The sequence below is a fragment of the Dendropsophus ebraccatus genome, chromosome 11, assembly GCF_027789765.1.
Source record: "Dendropsophus ebraccatus isolate aDenEbr1 chromosome 11, aDenEbr1.pat, whole genome shotgun sequence".
In the NCBI taxonomy this organism is placed as follows: domain Eukaryota; kingdom Metazoa; phylum Chordata; class Amphibia; order Anura; family Hylidae; genus Dendropsophus; species Dendropsophus ebraccatus.
In genome coordinates, this window is record NC_091464.1 from 27,058,236 (window position 1) to 27,076,136 (window position 17,901).

The 17,901-nt window shown below is 45.4% G+C and overlaps 1 protein-coding gene across 1 annotated transcript in view; it reads left to right on the top strand.

Moving 5' to 3' along the window:
* The first annotated feature begins 13,936 nt into the window (after positions 1 to 13,936).
* The window catches only part of TSPAN7 (tetraspanin 7), a 100,290-nt gene continuing 96,325 nt past the window's right edge, over positions 13,937 to 17,901 (top strand). The window contains exon 1 of the mRNA XM_069945836.1: positions 13,937 to 14,314. Within this exon, the coding sequence (XP_069801937.1) occupies positions 14,234 to 14,314 (81 nt within the window). The 5' untranslated portion in view covers positions 13,937 to 14,233. The remainder of the gene's footprint in view (positions 14,315 to 17,901) is intronic.

A 17,901-nucleotide genomic window follows, 5' to 3' on the forward strand; every position in this document is an offset into this window, starting at 1 on the left:
AGTAATGGCTGGCAAGTAGAGATGAGCGAACCGGGTTCGGGTTCGAGTCCATTCGAACCCGATCGTTTAGCATTTGATTAGCGGGGGCTGCTGAACTTCTGAATCTCTAAGGTTGTCTGGAAAACATGGATACAGCCAATGACTATATCCATGATTTCCACATAGCCTTAGGGCTTTATCCAAGTTCAGCAGCCACCGCTAATCAACTGCCGAAGTTCGGGTTCGGATGGACTCGAGCATGCTTAAGGTTCGCTCATCTCTACTGGCAAGGCTTATAATGTAGGCAATGTAATAATATATCCTTGAACATGTGAATATATAATAGGTGCTTCTTATGTGGTAGGTTCAGCCCTCTTTCCCTATGCACTTTGCAGTGTTCTTTGAAGGAATACAATGAAAGGATTTCCTGGTAACATATACAGAGGCTTAGAGTGTTACTGTCATATTTATTTATTTTTTTACTGAAATCTGTAGTATAAGTGATTTTTAAAAAATCTATAATAGGTTTTATTAGGCAAAAAAGCCTCTTTCTGTGCTCAAAAAGCTATTTCCCAGCCTCCCCCCTTCACTTCTTATCTGTGCATTATCAGGCAAACACGTCTTCATCAGAGAAGCAAGTGAAGACCGTTTCTGCTGTGTCCATTATATCCTATGGAGGGGGGAGGGGCCGAGGGAGATGAGGGAGCAGGAAGAGGAGACATGAAGGTCAGCTGTTTGTAGACTCTATGGGCACCTAAAATGCTGGATTCAGGAGTCAGAAAGGTCAATGCTTATCTAGAAACTTGCTGAGAGAAGATTGCAGGGTGTTGTGCTGTGCAGGACTGCTCCGTGCTCACTCACTCCTCTCAGCCCCTCCCCTCTCCATAGCCACATAATGGACACAGAAATCCTGCTTCATCTTCATAGAAAACCTTTCCTGCACAGTTCCTGTCTCGGACAGAGGTAGCAGCAGAGAGCACTGTGACATACTGAAAAGAAAACATTTCCTGCAGGATATCAGCTAATAAATAATGGGAAGACTTGAGATTTTTGAATAGAAATAAATTACAAATCTACAGTATGTAACTTTCTGAAATCAGTTGATTTGAAAGAAATTTTTTTTTGTCTGGAGTACCCCTTTAAAGCCTTCAGTAGTGTTGCGCTTATGTGTAAAAGCACTATATTTGGAGCTCTTTATTTTCAGAAGAAATTCTTCCTATTAGAGATGGGCGAACCAGTAAAAACTTTGCTTTGTCAGCACTTCACAGGCAGAGGTCTGCCCTTTCTTATTGTGTGTTATCATTTGAACAAAACACCTACGGGCTTCTGTCAGTTTTTAAAATTAAAAGCTAGCCTTATAGACATGATATCTTCATCATCCTGACAAGTGTGACATCTCATGTCTTTGGAGACATCTTGACAGCCCCTGACATCTCCTGTTGCGAGGAGAAGGCATGGATGGAGACAGGATGGTTATTCATCTATACAACCCTTTATTTCCTCCGAGGTAAGGTTTCTGTCAGCTGCTCACCTCTCGCCATAAAACAGCAGCCGCACAATATCAGGGCCAAAAGCCTGTATAGTGTGTGACTCTTATGTTCTCTGACAAGGCCGGTATATTCTCCCCTTTACAATTTTTAGAATTGCCTCCATAAAAATAGCATGCTTGATCTGACAAGCTGAAGATGCTTGATAGTAGGTGCGGCAGGGTAGATAGCCCTGGGTCTTCTCGGCCAGATTTTTCATCAAACGTTTTTATTGGTGAAAGGTCTCAACTACAGGCAGGGCTGTTCGGTACCTGGACTCTTTTTATGCAAAGCCCTGCTGTTGGGATGGATGCACTAAGTAGTTTAAAGGGGTTATCCAGGGCTACAAAAACATGGCCACTTTTCCCCCTACTGTTGTCTCCAGTTCAGGTGCAGTTTGCAATTAAGCTCCATTTACTTCAATGGAACTGAGTTTCAAAACCCCACCCAAACTGGAGACAAGAGAGGGGGAAAGTGGCCATGTTTTTGTAGCGCTGGATAACCCCTTTAAAGCAAATATATCAGTATCAGTACAATCGTTTAAAGTTTTGCCCATGGATAGAATGGCTCCCGCGTAGGTAAGCTAATGCCACAGTACTTTTTTTTGAGCCGGGCCCAGTTCCCGTGTATGGCACCATTCTATTCCTGGGCACTGACTGGGGGTGAAGCACTGAAGGCGGGCCAGCCTGCCCCCAATGGGAGGAGCCCGTGCCCCTCCAATCAATGGAGCTGTGTCATAGAGGGGCGGGGGCTTCCTCCCACTGAGAACGGGCCAGCTTGCCTCCAGTGCTTCAGCCCGGGAACCAGGCTGCGGTTCAAAAAGAGGACCGTGGGCATTGGCTTCCCAGGTGCATTCTATGATGGAACATTCACTTTAACATTGTCTTGTTGAAATGCGCAATGAACTATGATTAGTTGCTATGGGTTTTAAAAGGGACTATATTGTCTAGTATTTTTTTTTACTGATTAAAGTTAGAAACTAATAGTGGTTTTTCTATTGTAATCTGTTTATATTTTTTTTCATTTCACATTTTGTACATTGCTATGGGGGCTGCCATATTGCCTAAGCTGTTTTAACAGCATTTAGTGTCATTCTTTATAGGAAGACTCATGGATATAGATGACAATAGACAAGGTCTGTCACCTTGAGATGAATGTAAAAAACTACTGAGCGCGCTCTGTGACCTTTGAAGAGATAATTCCACAGGGAGCTGCTATTGTCTAATACTGATGCTATTTAATGTTGTCACATGTCGCTGCAATGCTGTATAGTTCACTTTACTGCAGCCTACTCTAACTACCACAGACAGAACAGGAAGCCTCAGCTTAGTTTTAGCCTCAGTGGTGAGAATGGAAACTGCAAGATTTCAGGATTATTTTACAATATAGAAAACAGTATTATTTAAACAGAAGTATTTTCTGATGACACATGCCCTTTAAAGGACATTCTTAGGGTCCTATTACACTGGCGAAAAATCGCTATATTGTTCGAATTTAAGCGATAATCTCTCTGTATGTATACAGGAAACGATCAAACGACTAACGAAAATTTGTTAGTATGTTGTTGGTCGCATCTTTTGAACTGACTATAAAATCATTCTCAATCAGTTGCAAATGGTTCGCAAATCTTTCTATGTCACATTGTTCGGTTGTTCTTACGATTTTTCGTACATTAGAGTTTACGAATGTTTGTAATTACGACTGCAATTGTGATGTGAACTAACGACTATTATTCCATGTATTACGGTGAAGGATTTCAGGTCATTCGCTTAAGCTCGTGTTTACAGTCTTCAGTTGGAGAAAACCTAAAATTGCTTAGTGTACTAGGACCCTTAATGTAAGGAGGCATTCACACGATGCCTGCAATCTGTCTGTAGCATGGACAGTGTTGTGCGGACTGGATCTCGGAGCTCCCCGCATGATGATTAATTACGATGTTGGGAGCTCTGATGTGAACATTTAAACCATATTGGGGCTCCCGACACCATAGTTAATCATGATGTGGGGAACTCCGAGATCCAGTCCGCAAAAAAACGTTCATGTCAGATTGCAGGAATGCCCCCTAAGACTGCCTGATAAATATCCCCATTGTTTGGATGGGAGCATATATAAGCCCTACCAGTATGACTATATTAGTTAAAGTTCTTATTGAAGTATTGTATTGATCCCCAAAAGTTATACAAATCACCAATATACACTTATTACAGGAAATGCTTATAAAGTGCTTTTTTCCCTGCACTTACTACTGCATCAAGGCTTCACTTCCTGGATAAACTGGTGATGTCACTTCCTGGATAAGATGGTGATGTCACTTCCTGGATAAAATGGTGATGTCACGACTCGACTCCCAGAGCTGTGTGGGCTGTGGCTGCTGGAGAGGATGATGGCAGGGGGACACTGAGGGACACAGGGCACTGGAGGGACACTGAGCATCCCCCTGCCATCATCCTCTCCAGCAGCCACAGCCCGCACAGCTCTGGGAGTCAGGTCGTGACATCACCATTTTATTCAGGAAGTGACATCACCATGTTATCCAGAAAGTAAAGCCTTGATGCAGTAGTAAGTGCAGGAAAAAAGCACTTTCTAAGCATTTCCTGTAATAAGTGTATATTGGTGATTTGTATAACTTTAATAAAAATAAACAATAGTTTAATAAAAATTTTCGCCGGACTTCTCCTTTAAGATGAGAATACCCCTTTAAACCTTTGACCCTTGGTGTCACTGTCGTTTTAATTTTTTATTTTTTTTGCAGAAATCAATATTAGAGGTGATTTTAAGAAACTTTGTATTTGGGGTTATTAGCCGAAAAATGCATTTTTATCATGAAAAAGCAGTTTTAAGCTCTCCCCCGTCTTCATGGTTGTCTATAGAGAGGGGAGGGGTGGAGGGAGATGAGGCATCAAAACAGGACAACAAAGAGTTAATTTACAGCTACATCACCGGGCTATCTCCTCTGAAGTCAGCACTGACCTCTCTGAATACCGGCTTTCACACAGCTCCCACTGTGTAATGCTTTTTTTCTCTGCTCTCTACTGACGACTAATCTACCTCCTCCACCCTCCATAGATTATACAGGGCATGTCTGATGTAAACAAGATGTGATTTTCTGATAATGAGCAGTGAATGAGAGAGAGGAGAGGGGGGAGGACCTGGGGAAAGTCTTTTTGAATGCAGATAATGGCCTAATAAACCCAATTACAAAGTTTCTTAAAATCGCCTATACTTGATTCCTGAAAAAAAAAAAAAAAAAAAACACGACAGTGACTCTTTAACCCTTCAAGGTGGTTGCATCCAAAGCCAAATCTGATCTTTTGCTGAGTGAAAATAAGTGACAACAAACTAGATCCATTACTAAGTGGATATACTTGTCACTTCATATTCAAACTCTCCAAACTGAAGTCATGAGGTAATACCCTTTGGTTATGTTCTCCCTGTTTCTGCTTCTCTATGGGAGCAGTAATGATTCCCTAGCAGCAATCAAGCCATGTGCAGAGGTTATCTGTATCATATCAATTCCATGTGGTTATAACAGCGGGTTCAGCTGTCTACACACAGGACCTCATACCTTTAGATGTGGGTGTCCCAATTCACTTACTGCCTCCCTAAAGTCTTCCAGATTTGACAAACGGATTCTAATAGCTGATTGTGCAGAAGATGATTAATTGTACCGGCACTTTTCTAGTAATGATAAATGATGCTTACAACATTTTCTAATTTACAGATGCTGCTGTATGTGGGGTTTTGTTGTGGCTCCACTGATCACATACATATCTAGACTATATAAACTAGACCCTATAAACTACTGTTTAAAGGAGAAGTCCGGGCAAGTACTTATTTTTTTTTTTTTAAAGCAGGCGCTGGGGGAAACGTAAAATTCTCCTCTCCTCATGCCTCTTCAGTGCTGGATCGCCGCTCCAGGACCCCCTCTCGACCAGAGCCATTGTCATGACCCAGTTGATTGACTGGCCGCTCATCCAGTCAGCAGCCGGGGCGGCATTTCCCTTCAAGTTGTGATGACATCACTACTTGGGGGAAAATGCCTTCTGACAGGGGTACCGGGCCAATCACATGGTGGACGGCAGGCATGGGGAGAGCTAAGGGCCCTATTCCACCGGACGATTATCGTTCACATAATCATTAACAATTAACGATCTCAAACGACCGCTATTGCGAAAGACCTGAAAACGTTCACTCATTTCCATGGAACGATAATCGTCACTTATGATCGTAATTGCGATCGTTTTTCTTCTCTATTTATTCGCTATTGCGTTCGTATCTATTGCGAACGACCGAACGATGTCTCATTCAATACGAACGATTTGCGACCGAGCAACGATAAAAATAGGTCAAGGTCTAATGGCCCTATTCCACGGGTCGTTTTAGAGGAGCAAACGAGCGCTATTAGCGCTCGTTTGCCGCTCGCTGCCGCCGCTATTCAACGCGGTGGCAGCGAGCGGGTGAGTGCGGGAGGGGCGGCGGGGAGCTGCGGGGGGGCTGCTCGGAGGATCGCTGATCGTCCGGGCAGCCCATACGATATAGCAGCGTCTGCTGCCGATGCTCCTATTCAACGGAGCGACGGCAGCAGATCGCTGCTATATCAGTCGCTTGTTTTCCAACATGTTGAAAAACAAGCGACTGCAACGATCAGCCGACATGAACGATGTCGGCTGATCGTTGCACTCTATTCCACGGAACGACTATCGTCCGTAGCGGTCGATATCGTCCGAAAACGAACGATAATCGTTCCGTGGAATAGGGCCATTATAAAGTGATCAACGATTTCTCGTTCGGTCGTTAATAGTTAACTGCATTTCAACTGAACGATTATCGATAACCTGAACGATAATCGTCCAGTGAAATAGGGCCCTAAGTAAGGACTGGTTATTATGACACCACCGCCCCCCCCCCCCCCACACACACAGACACACCGCAGCTCCTGTCTTTAAAAAAAAAAAAAAAAAAAAAAAGCACAGCCCCTCTAGTATTTAGTCCCACTCTCCCGGTTAAGACTGCTGTTTTGGGAAGAGATTTTGCAATGTAAATGTGGGAATTTGAATTAATCCAGAAAAGCATGTGTGAGGTGAGATACAGATGTTGGAGGGGAGGGACTTGCTAGTTCCTCTTCAAGGTGTTGGACTGGGTTAGGGCCAGGGTTCTGTGTGGACCACTAGACTACTTCTATATCCACCTTGCCCACCCATGCTCAGCACCCCATTGTGTAACCCAACTTTGAACCCAAAAATGTGGGCTTAACTTTGTGGCTGAGTTGCTGTAGTTTCTAGAAGCTGATCATGGAAGACCCAGGTGGAAGAAATGTCACCAAATGGCTTCAAATGACTTTCACAAACGTATGAAGGCAGACTGCAATGGTCGGGCTGGATCTTATACATTCTAGTAATGTTGCGTTTACACGGAACGCTTATTGTGCGAATTCGCACGAAAACGATCGAATTCGAACGATAATCCTACGTATAAACGCTGCGAACGATCAAACGACGAACGAGAAATCGTTCATTTTGATCTTACAACATGTTCTAAAATCGTCGCTCGTCGTTCGCAAAAACTTTGCAAATCGATCGCAAAACAAATTTCCGTACGATATATCGTACCGTCTAAACGCTGACTGTTATGAAAAGAAAATCGTTACTCCAACATCGTTAATCGTACGATCGGGCCAATTATCGTTTCGTGTAAACGCAGCATGAAAGACTGGAATTCAATGATTTGGGGGAGGGGGTCCTAATTAGGGATGGTCCGAACCCGAATGCTCGGCATCGGATTCCCGCTGTCTGCCCGCTCTGTGCAGCGGGCGGATACAGCGGGAGGACCGCCTGGAAAACTGGGATACAGCCTATGGCTATGGCTGTATCCCAGTTTTCCAGGCGTTCCTCCCGCTGGATCCGCCCGCTGCACGGAGCGGGCAGACAGCGGGAATCATTGCGAGGGTTCGTACGAACCCCGTCCGAACCATCCCTAGTCCTAATACCTCTGGGTGAATCTGTCTAAAAACCAGAACAGTCTGATTTTCCCATAGCAACGATACATAAGTATTATGTTAAATTGGCATATATAAAAGCATAAGGAACATAACTCAGCAGCGTCAGTATAGATACTACGGTAGTATTAATGAACGGTTATATACTTATAGAGACATAGGGGGAGATTTATCAAACTGGTGTAAAGTAGAATTGTCTCAGTTGCCCCTAGCAACCAATCAGATTCCACCTTTCATTTTCCAAACAATCTGTGAGGAAAGAAAAGTGGAATCTGATAAGTTTCAAGGGGCAACTGAGACAATTCTACTTTACACCAGTTTGATAAATCTCCCCAGTAATGTAAAGGGAAACTGGCTCAGTCGCCCCTAGCAACCAACCAGATTCCACTTTTCATTCCTCACAGACTATTTGGAAAATGATAGGTGGAATCTGATTGGTTGCTAGGGGCAACTGAGTTGGTTTCACTTTACACCATGTTTGATAAATCTCCCCTTATGTCTCTATAAGTATATAACCTTTTATTAATACTAGTATTATCTTAACTGACGCTGCTGAGTTATGTTCCTTATGCTTTTATATATGCCAATTTAACATAATATTATGTATAGTCCCCACTGGTTTATTATACTTACCTACCCCGTTCCTACAGCTATAACACACCCACAATATTCTTCATTGATGGATTTGCCTTATGCTGCGTTTACACGGGACAATTATCGCGCAAATTTGCACGATAACGATCGAATTCGAAGAATAATCGCACGTGTGAATGCAGCGAACGCTCAAGCGACGAGCGAGAAATCGTTCATTTTGATCTTTGAACATGTTCTTAAATCGTCGTTCGCAGATCGTTCCGTGTAAACAGTCGTTCACCGATTTTACCTATGTGCGAGATAGGCTTAAGCGATCGCCAAACGATCGCAAAACAAATTTTCCATAGTGTGTGAATATGTGATATCCCAGGAGTATCAGTGCACTGCGTGAATATGTGATATCCCAGGAGTATCAGTGCAGGGCATGAATATGTGATATCCCAGGAGTATTAGTGCAGTCCATGAATATGTGATATCCCAGGAGTATCAGTGCAGGACATGAATATGTGATATCCCAGGAGTATCAGTGCAGGACATGAATATGTGATATCCCAGGAGTATCAGTGCAGTCCATGAATATGTGATATCCCAGGAGTATCAGTGCACTGCGTGAATATGTGATATCCCAGGAGTATCAGTGCATGAATGTTATATCCCAGGAGTATCAGTGCAGGACATGAATATGTGATATCCCAGGAGTATCAGTGCACTTCATGAATATGTGATATCCCAGGAGTATTAGTGCAGTACATGAATATGTGATATCCCAGGAGTATCAGTGCAGGGCATGAATATGTGATATCCCAGGAGTATTAGTGCAGTCCATGAATATGTGATATCCCAGGAGTATCAGTGCACTGCGTGAATATGTGATATCCCAGGAGTATCAGTGCAGGGCATGAATATGTGATATCCCAGGGGTATAGGTGCAGGGCATGAATATGTGATATCCCAGGAGTATCAGTGCAGTCCATGAATATGTGATATCCCAGTAGTATAAGTGCAGTCCATGAATATGTGATATCCCAGGAGTATTAGTGCAGGACATGAATATGTGATATCCCAGGAGTATCAGTGCAGTGCATGAATATGTAATATCCCAGGAGTATCAGTGCACTGCATGAATATGTGATATCCCAGGAGTATTAGTGCAGTCCATGAAAATGTGATATCCCAGGAGTATCAGTGCAGTACGTGAATATGTGATATCCCAGGAGTATCAGTGCAGGGCATGAATATGTGATATCCCAGGAGTATCAGTGCAGTGTGTGAATATGTGATATCCCTGGAGTATCAGTGCAGGGCATGAATATGTGATATCCCAGGAGTATCAGTGCAGTACGTGAATATGTGATATCCCAGGAGTATCAGTGCAGTACGTGAATATGTGATATCCCAGGAGTATCAGTGCAGTACGTGAATATGTGATATCCCAGGAGTATCAGTGCAGTCCATGAATATGCGATATCCCAGGAGTATCAGTGCAGGGCATGAATGTGTGACATCCCAGGAGTATAGGTGCAGGACATGAATATGTGATATCCCAGGGGTATAGGTGCAGGACATGAATATGTGATATCCCAGGAGTGCACTGCACTGCATGAATATGTGATATCCCAGGAGTATCAGTGCAGTACATGAATATGTTATATACCAGGAGTATCAGTGCATGAATGTTATATCCCAGGAGTATCAGTGCACTTCATGAATATGTGATACCCTAGGAGTATCAGTGCAGTACATGAATGTGTTATATCCCAGGGGTATCAGTGCATGAATATGTGATATCCCAGGAGTATCAGTGCAGTGTGTGAATATGTGATATCCCTGGAGTATCAGTGCACTGCATCAATATGTGATATCCCAGGAGTATCAGTGCAGTACATGAATATGTTATATACCAGGAGTATCAGTGCAGTACATGAATATGTTATATACCAGGAGAATCGGTGCATGAATTTTATATCCCAGGAGTATCAGTGCAGGACATGAATATGTGATACCCCGGGAGTATCAGTGCACTGCATCAATATGTGATATCCCAGGAGTATCAGTGCAGTGTGTGAATATGGAATATCCCAGTAGTATCAGTGCATGAATATGTGATATCCCAGGAGTATCAGTGCAGTACATGAATATGTTATATACCAGGAGTATCAGTGCATGAGTATGTGATATCCCAGGAGTATCAGTGCAGTGCATGAATGTTCTATACCAGGGGTATCAGTGCATGAATATGTTATATCCCAGGAGTATCAATGCAGTGTGTGAATATGTGATATCCCAGGAGTATCAGTGCAGTGTGTGAATATGTGATATCCCAGGAGTATCAGTGCAGTGCATGAATATGTGATATCCCAGGAGTATCAGTGCACTGCCTTAATATGTGATATCCCAGGAGTATCAGTGCGGTGCATGAATATGTGATATCCCAGGAGTATCAGTGCAGTACATGAATATGTTATATACCAGGAGAATCAGTGCATGAATGTTATATCCCAGTAGTATCAGTGCAGGACATGAATATGTGATACCCCAGGAGTATCAGTGCACTGCATCAATATGTGATATCCCAGGAGTATCAGTGCAGTGCATGAATATGTGATATCCCAGGAGTATCAGTGCACTGCATGAATATGTGATATCCCCGGAGTATCAGTGCAGTGCATGAATATGTGATATCCCCGGGGTATTAATACAGTGTGTGAATATGTGATATCCCAGGAGTATCTGTGCACTGCATGAATATGTGATATCCCCGAAGTATCAGTGCATGAATATGTGATATCCCAGGAGTATCAGTGCACTGCGTGAATATGTGATATCCCAGAAGTATCAGTGCAGTACATGAATATGTTATATACGAGGAGTATCAGTGCATGAGTATGTGATATCCCAGGAGTATCAGTGCAGTACATGAATATGTTATATACCAGGAGTATCAGTGCATAAATATGTGATATCCCAGGAGTATCGGTGCAGTACATTAATGTGTGATATCCCAGGAGAGACTGTGCTTTGCATGAAAAGATGATGCCCTGTGTCATGTGATCGGTAGAAGTGTCAGTGCAGCGCATGAGTCAGATGATCCCCTGGGGTGTCAGTGCATGAATCATGTGATGGCCAGGATTCACAGTGCACTGCATAAATCAGAAGATCACCAGCCAGTGACTGCATCAATCACTGTTTACCATCCAGCCCAGCACGGGGCCGTATGCCTACGGGGCCGGGCCAGTACTAGGCAGCACTATCTGCCTACGGGGCCGGGGCAGTACTATTTGCATATGAGGCCGGGGCAGTACTAGGCAGCACTATCTGCATATGAGGCCGGGGCAGTACTAGGCAGCACTATCTGCATATGAGGTCGGGCAGTACTATCTGCATATGAGGCAGGGGCAGTACTAGGCAGCACTATCTGCATATGAGGCCGGGCAGTACTAGGCAGTACTATCTGCATATGAGGCAGGGGCAGTACTATCTGCATATGAGGCCGGGGCAGTACTAGGCAGCACTATCTGCATATGAGGCCGGGGCAGTACTAGGCAGCACTATCTGCATATGAGGCCGGGGCAGTACTAGGCAGCACTATCTGCATATGAGGCCGGGGCAGTACTAGGCAGCACTATCTGCATATGAGGCCGGGGCAGTACTAGGCAGCACTATCTGCATATGAGGCCGGGGCAGTACTAGGCAGCACTATCTGCATATGAGGCCGGGGCAGTACTAGGCAGCACTATCTGCATATGAGGCCGGGCAGTACTATCTGCATATGAGGCCGGGGCAGTACTAGGCAGCACTATCTGCATATGAGGCCGGGGCAGTACTAGGCAGCACTATCTGCATATGAGGCCGGGCAGCACTATCTGCATATGAGGCCGGGCAGTACTATCTGCATATGAGGCCGGGCAGTACTATCTGCATATGAGGCCGAGGCAGCACTATCTGCATATGAGGCCGGGGCAGTACTAGGCAGCACTATCTGCATATGAGGCCGGGGCAGTACTAGGCAGTACTATCTGCATATGAGGCCGGGGCAGTACTAGGCAGTACTATCTGCATATGAGGCCGGGGCAGTACTATCTGTATATGAGGCCGAGGCAGTACTATCTGCATATGAGGCCGGGGCAGTACTAGGCAGTACTATATGCATATGAGGCCGGGGCAGTACTATCTGCATATGAGGCCGGGGCAGTACTAGGCAGTACTATCTGCATATGAGGCAGGGGCAGTACTATCTGCATATGAGGCCGGGGCAGTACTAGGCAGCACTATCTGCATATGAGGCCGGGGCAGTACTAGGCAGCACTATCTGCATATGAGGCCGGGGCAGTACTAGGCAGCACTATCTGCATATGAGGCCGGGGCAGTACTAGGCAGCACTATCTGCATATGAGGCCGGGGCAGTACTAGGCAGCACTATCTGCATATGAGGCCGGGGCAGTACTAGGCAGCACTATCTGCATATGAGGCCGGGGCAGTACTAGGCAGCACTATCTGCATATGAGGCCGGGCAGTACTATCTGCATATGAGGCCGGGGCAGTACTAGGCAGCACTATCTGCATATGAGGCCGGGGCAGTACTAGGCAGCACTATCTGCATATGAGGCCGGGCAGCACTATCTGCATATGAGGCCGGGCAGTACTATCTGCATATGAGGCCGAGGCAGCACTATCTGCATATGAGGCCGGGGCAGTACTAGGCAGCACTATCTGCATATGAGGCCGGGGCAGTACTAGGCAGCACTATCTGCATATGAGGCCGGGGCAGTACTAGGCAGCACTATCTGCATATGAGGCCGGGGCAGTACTAGGCAGCACTATCTGCATATGAGGCCGGGGCAGCACTAGGCAGCACTATCTGCATATGAGGCCGGGGCAGCACTATCTGCATATGAGGCCGGGGCAGTACTAGGCAGTACTATCTGCATATGAGGCCGGGGCAGCACTATCTGCATATGAGGCCGGGCAGTACTAGGCAGCACTATCTGCATATGAGGCCGGGGCAGTACTAGGCAGCACTATCTGCATATGAGGCCGGGGCAGTACTAGGCAGCACTATCTGCATATGAGGCCGGGGCAGTACTAGGCAGCACTATCTGCATATGAGGCCGGGGCAGCACTATCTGCATATGAGGCCGGGGCAGTACTAGGCAGTACTATCTGCATATGAGGCCGGGGCAGCACTATCTGCATATGAGGCCGGGCAGTACTAGGCAGCACTATCTGCATATGAGGCCGGGGCAGTACTAGGCAGTACTATCTGCATATGAGGCCGGGGCAGTACTAGGCAGCACTATCTGCATATGAGGCCGGGGCAGTACTATCTGCATATGAGGCCGGGGCAGTACTAGGCAGCACTATCTGCATATGAGGCCGGGGCAGTACTAGGCAGCACTATCTGCATATGAGGCCGGGGCAGCACTATCTGCATATGAGGCCGGGGCAGCACTATCTGCATATGAGGCCGGGGCAGTACTATCTGCATATGAGGCCGGGGCAGTACTAGGCAGCACTATCTGCATATGAGGCCGGGGCAGTACTATCTGCATATGAGGCCGGGGCAGCACTATCTGCATATGAGGCCGGGGCAGCACTATCTGCATATGAGGCCGGGGCAGTACTATCTGCATATGAGGCCGGGGCAGTACTAGGCAGCACTATCTGCATATGAGGCCGGGGCAGTACTATCTGCATATGAGGCCGGGGCAGCACTAGGCAGCCCAGCTCTACATACGGGGCAGCACCACACCGTCTGCATACGGGGCCGAGGCAGTGCTAGACAGCCCAGCTCTGCATACTGGGCCGGGGCTTGTGCGGCGGCGGCGGGCGGCTCCGGATCGGTAGGCTGGGGCTTGTGCGGCGGCGGCGGGCGGCTCCGGATCGGTAGGCTGGGGCTTGTGCGGCGGCGGGCGGCTCCGGATCGGTAGGCTGGGGCTTGTGCGGCGGCGGCGGGCGGCTCCGGTTCGGTAGGCTGGGGCTTGTGCGGCGGCGGGCGGCTCCGGATCGGTAGGCTGGGGCGGCTCCGGATCGGTAGGCTGGCTCCAGCGTCTCTTTCCTCCTCTTGCGGATTGGGGATAAGCTACAAGCAGGAGGGGCTGAGAGCAGCAACAGTAACACCCGGCTCCAGGAGCTCAGTAGCATGGCATCAAGGAGAATGGAGACCAAGCCAGTGATAACGTGTCTGAAAACCCTGCTCATCATCTACTCCTTCGTCTTCTGGGTGAGTGATGGCGCTCCCGTGCCCCCCGGAGGTGGCAGTGCCCGTGCTGGTGCCCACTCTGCCCCCCCAGATGCCACTAATATGCCATTAATAAGCTATAGATGTGGCTCTCGCCCTCCTCCCCCCTCAGCATTGCTCTAATCCTGTTTACTGCGCCAAATACCAGCCCTCTGCTGCCAGGCTGGGGGCATGGGACAGGCTAGCTGCCCTCTGGGGGTAATAGGGGCAAATCACTGCTGCTGCCACATCTACCTGCAATGAGATTAGTGCAATTAGACCTGGATACATTGCACTCCCTGCTATGCATGATTTAACCCTTGCTGGGCTTGCTTTGCACCCACTCATTTGCCTTTGGGCTGTAGAGCTGGCACAGGTTGAGTAATGGCATTGATTTTTACACGGTGATCTTGTTGAATTAACCTGTTTCGGATTATTCGTGGTGAAATATTGTATTTTTCTCAATAAAGGATAAGCATTGTGTATGTATATATATATATATATATATATATATATATATATGGTAGCAGCGACGTTAGACAGTGCAGGCTTATATTATAGAATGTAATTGATATGACACCATGTTATCCATCATTGTGTTACATGCTAGATGTGTTCTTATGGATTCCAATGTAACGCTACGCCTTGGTGCCACCTTCGTCATGCTCGTTAATTATGGGGGATCGGGCCCCCTCCTAATACGGAGGCATCCCCCTATCTATGGCATTGGGTGCAATAAAGAAGACTGTAACTATAATGAGAAGAGATAATCAACTACTGCAAAGGCTGGGCTTGTATCTGAGCTGGAAATGCAGCCTTCCCAGCAAAACGTCGCTGCATCTTATGGATATACATCTCGGATGACAGCCCAGGGTTGAATGAGAAAGGATATAGGTGCATTGAGTGTGTTAGAATAGCCAGGATTATTTACAACGTCCGCTGCAGGCGCTTTATTTTAGATCCTGAAATCTTATCTTGTATTTAAAATAGAACATGGCTTCAGGTGTCTATGTTTTTTAACTGGGTATTGATATGGAGGGTTGTTTTGTATTGTATTTAATGATGATTATGATACACATATATATATATATATATTTATATATATATATATATATATATATATTTAGCTCAGACATGCTACTGCTTGCTAACAGTATACGGTCTGCAATATGAGTGATTATATACAGACGGTTTTAGTATACAGACGTAGTCAGATGCTATTGCCACCCCTGGAGGCTGGAGACGTAACAATGGCGTGTTGTAATAGAACATAAAATCAGAAATTTGTGTTATAAACTTCAGATTACAACCAATTACATCTGACAATCCAGATCACATTTCATCTGACAGTATTCTGTACTGGGGAAGAGCACGGGATATATAAAAACAAACAGCTCCCTAGTCAGCAGATGCGGCTGGAATAGTTTCAGCCTGGAATGATTTAATGTGTCTGGATATCTTAAAGGGGTTGTCACCCGTTTGGGCCATATAGACATAATTGAAGAGGTGCATTGCTCTGGACCCTCCCCACCTCCCCTGTAATTTCTAATGGAGGGCTGCGCTGTATAAGCGACTACTGTTGTGATTGACTAGGGTTGTATTGTATTAGTAGTCACCATATAATACTACAATCCTCCTGAATAGCCACGGCTTATCCTGGCAAAATCAGGTGGTCATCCCAAGGGCTGCGTTCTGGAAGAGGTTGTCTCTTATTAGTTAACCCCTTTAAGGGTGACTTTATTCATTACTTTTTTTTTTTTGTTATAAACTATAGAGGGTAGATTTATCAAACATGGTGTAAAGTGAAACTGGCTCTGTTGTCCCTAGCAACCAATCAGATTCCTCCTTTCATTTAAGAAATTAAAGGTGGAATCTGATTGGTTGCTAGGGGCAACTGAGCCAGTTTCACTTTACACCATGTTTGATAAATCTCCCCCTATGTGTCTAAATTCTATAGTTAAGGTTGAACAGCAATTAAGAAAAAAAAAAAAAAAATGTAGAAGTCAGGAGGCTGTGTAAAAATATTAAACAAGATATACTCACCTTCACCTATCTTGGTCCCCTGCCACGCATTCATCCCCCTGCTTTTCACTGTTTCCTGTCATGTGCTAACCCTAAGGGCCCTTTAACACAGAAAGATTATCTGACAGATTATCTGCCAAAGATTTGAAGCCAAAGCCAGGAATGGATTTGAAAAGAGGAGAAATCTCAGGCTTTCTTTTATGACCTGGTCTCTGTTTATAGTCTGTTCCTGGTTTTGGCTTTAAATCTTTGGCAGATAATCTGTCAGATAATCTTTCTGTGTAAAAGGGCCCTTAGGGAGCTGCCCTGCTCAGGTAGTCACCAGCTGAGACAGGACACTGCTGCACCCACTGACTGGCTGAGCAGGGTAGTTCCTGCGGGGTTGGCATATCACAAGGCCCATGCCATGTGGACATGCCATAAAGGTAAGGCCAGATGTACAGACTTTGCCTTAAATCCACCGCAGACCTGCTATGAATCTGTTAAAAATCTGCAAATGTTATATGTGGATTTTCAGCAGATTTTACTCTATGCATTACAAAGGAGGAAAATCCACATCCAATCAGTTTAGAATGTCTCATGCACATGTGTTGCACTCTAAACATGTTGATTGTGCATTCAGAGATAGCTATCAATCATACAAGAAACCCTGCCACCTGGAAACCAAGTTCAGAATGAGTAGAGATTTAAAGGGTTTGTCCATATTGGAAAACACTCTCTCCTATATACTACTCAATTAGGTACTGTATGGGTGCGTTTACACAGAAAGATTATCTGCCAAAGATTTGAAGCCAAAGCCAGGAATGGATTTGAAAAAAAGGAAAAATCTCAGGCTTTCCATTATGACCTGATCTCTGTTTATAGTCTGTTTCTGGCTTTAGACCCACAGTCTAAGTAATTAGAGACGAATTCTCTTTTCAGAATACTTATCAATTGCTTAGAACAAAAAGCAGTAACAAAGAACCTCAGACTCTGGAGGTCCTGTCTTGGCCTGTTAACTCATTGATTCAAATAAGCACTGTGTAATACTTCATTTCACCTGTGGGGGTGCTGCAGGGAAATAAGTTTAGGTTTCCCCACAAATGGTCACTGATTTCTGCGCCTTCCAATATTGGAACTTTGTGATCTGCGTATTGACAAGATGCAACTAGTTTTTGCAGATCTGTAAAAGTACGAAGTCCCATGTTTAGCTGCCAGGACATCAGAATTACGGATCTGTATTTTGCAGAAGTTACGAATGATACTTCCGTAACACCCGCAAATTATGGATGCATCCATAGACTTCTTTGGGACTATGCGTTTCGCTGTTGCAGTCCGTCATAGGGCTTGTCAATACTTTTTGTAGCATGTGTTATGGGCTATTCATGCATCTGTAAGATTGAATAGCCCAATAGGAATTAATAGGTCCTTACTTCCGCAATTACAGACAAAAGTATGGAACATGTGAATGTAGCTTTCGGGTACGTTCACACGTACCGGATCCGCAGCGGATTTCTCGCTGCGAATTTGCACACTTCGCACTTTTGCACATTCGCACACTTCGGAGTTTAATTTCGTTAATACGGTGA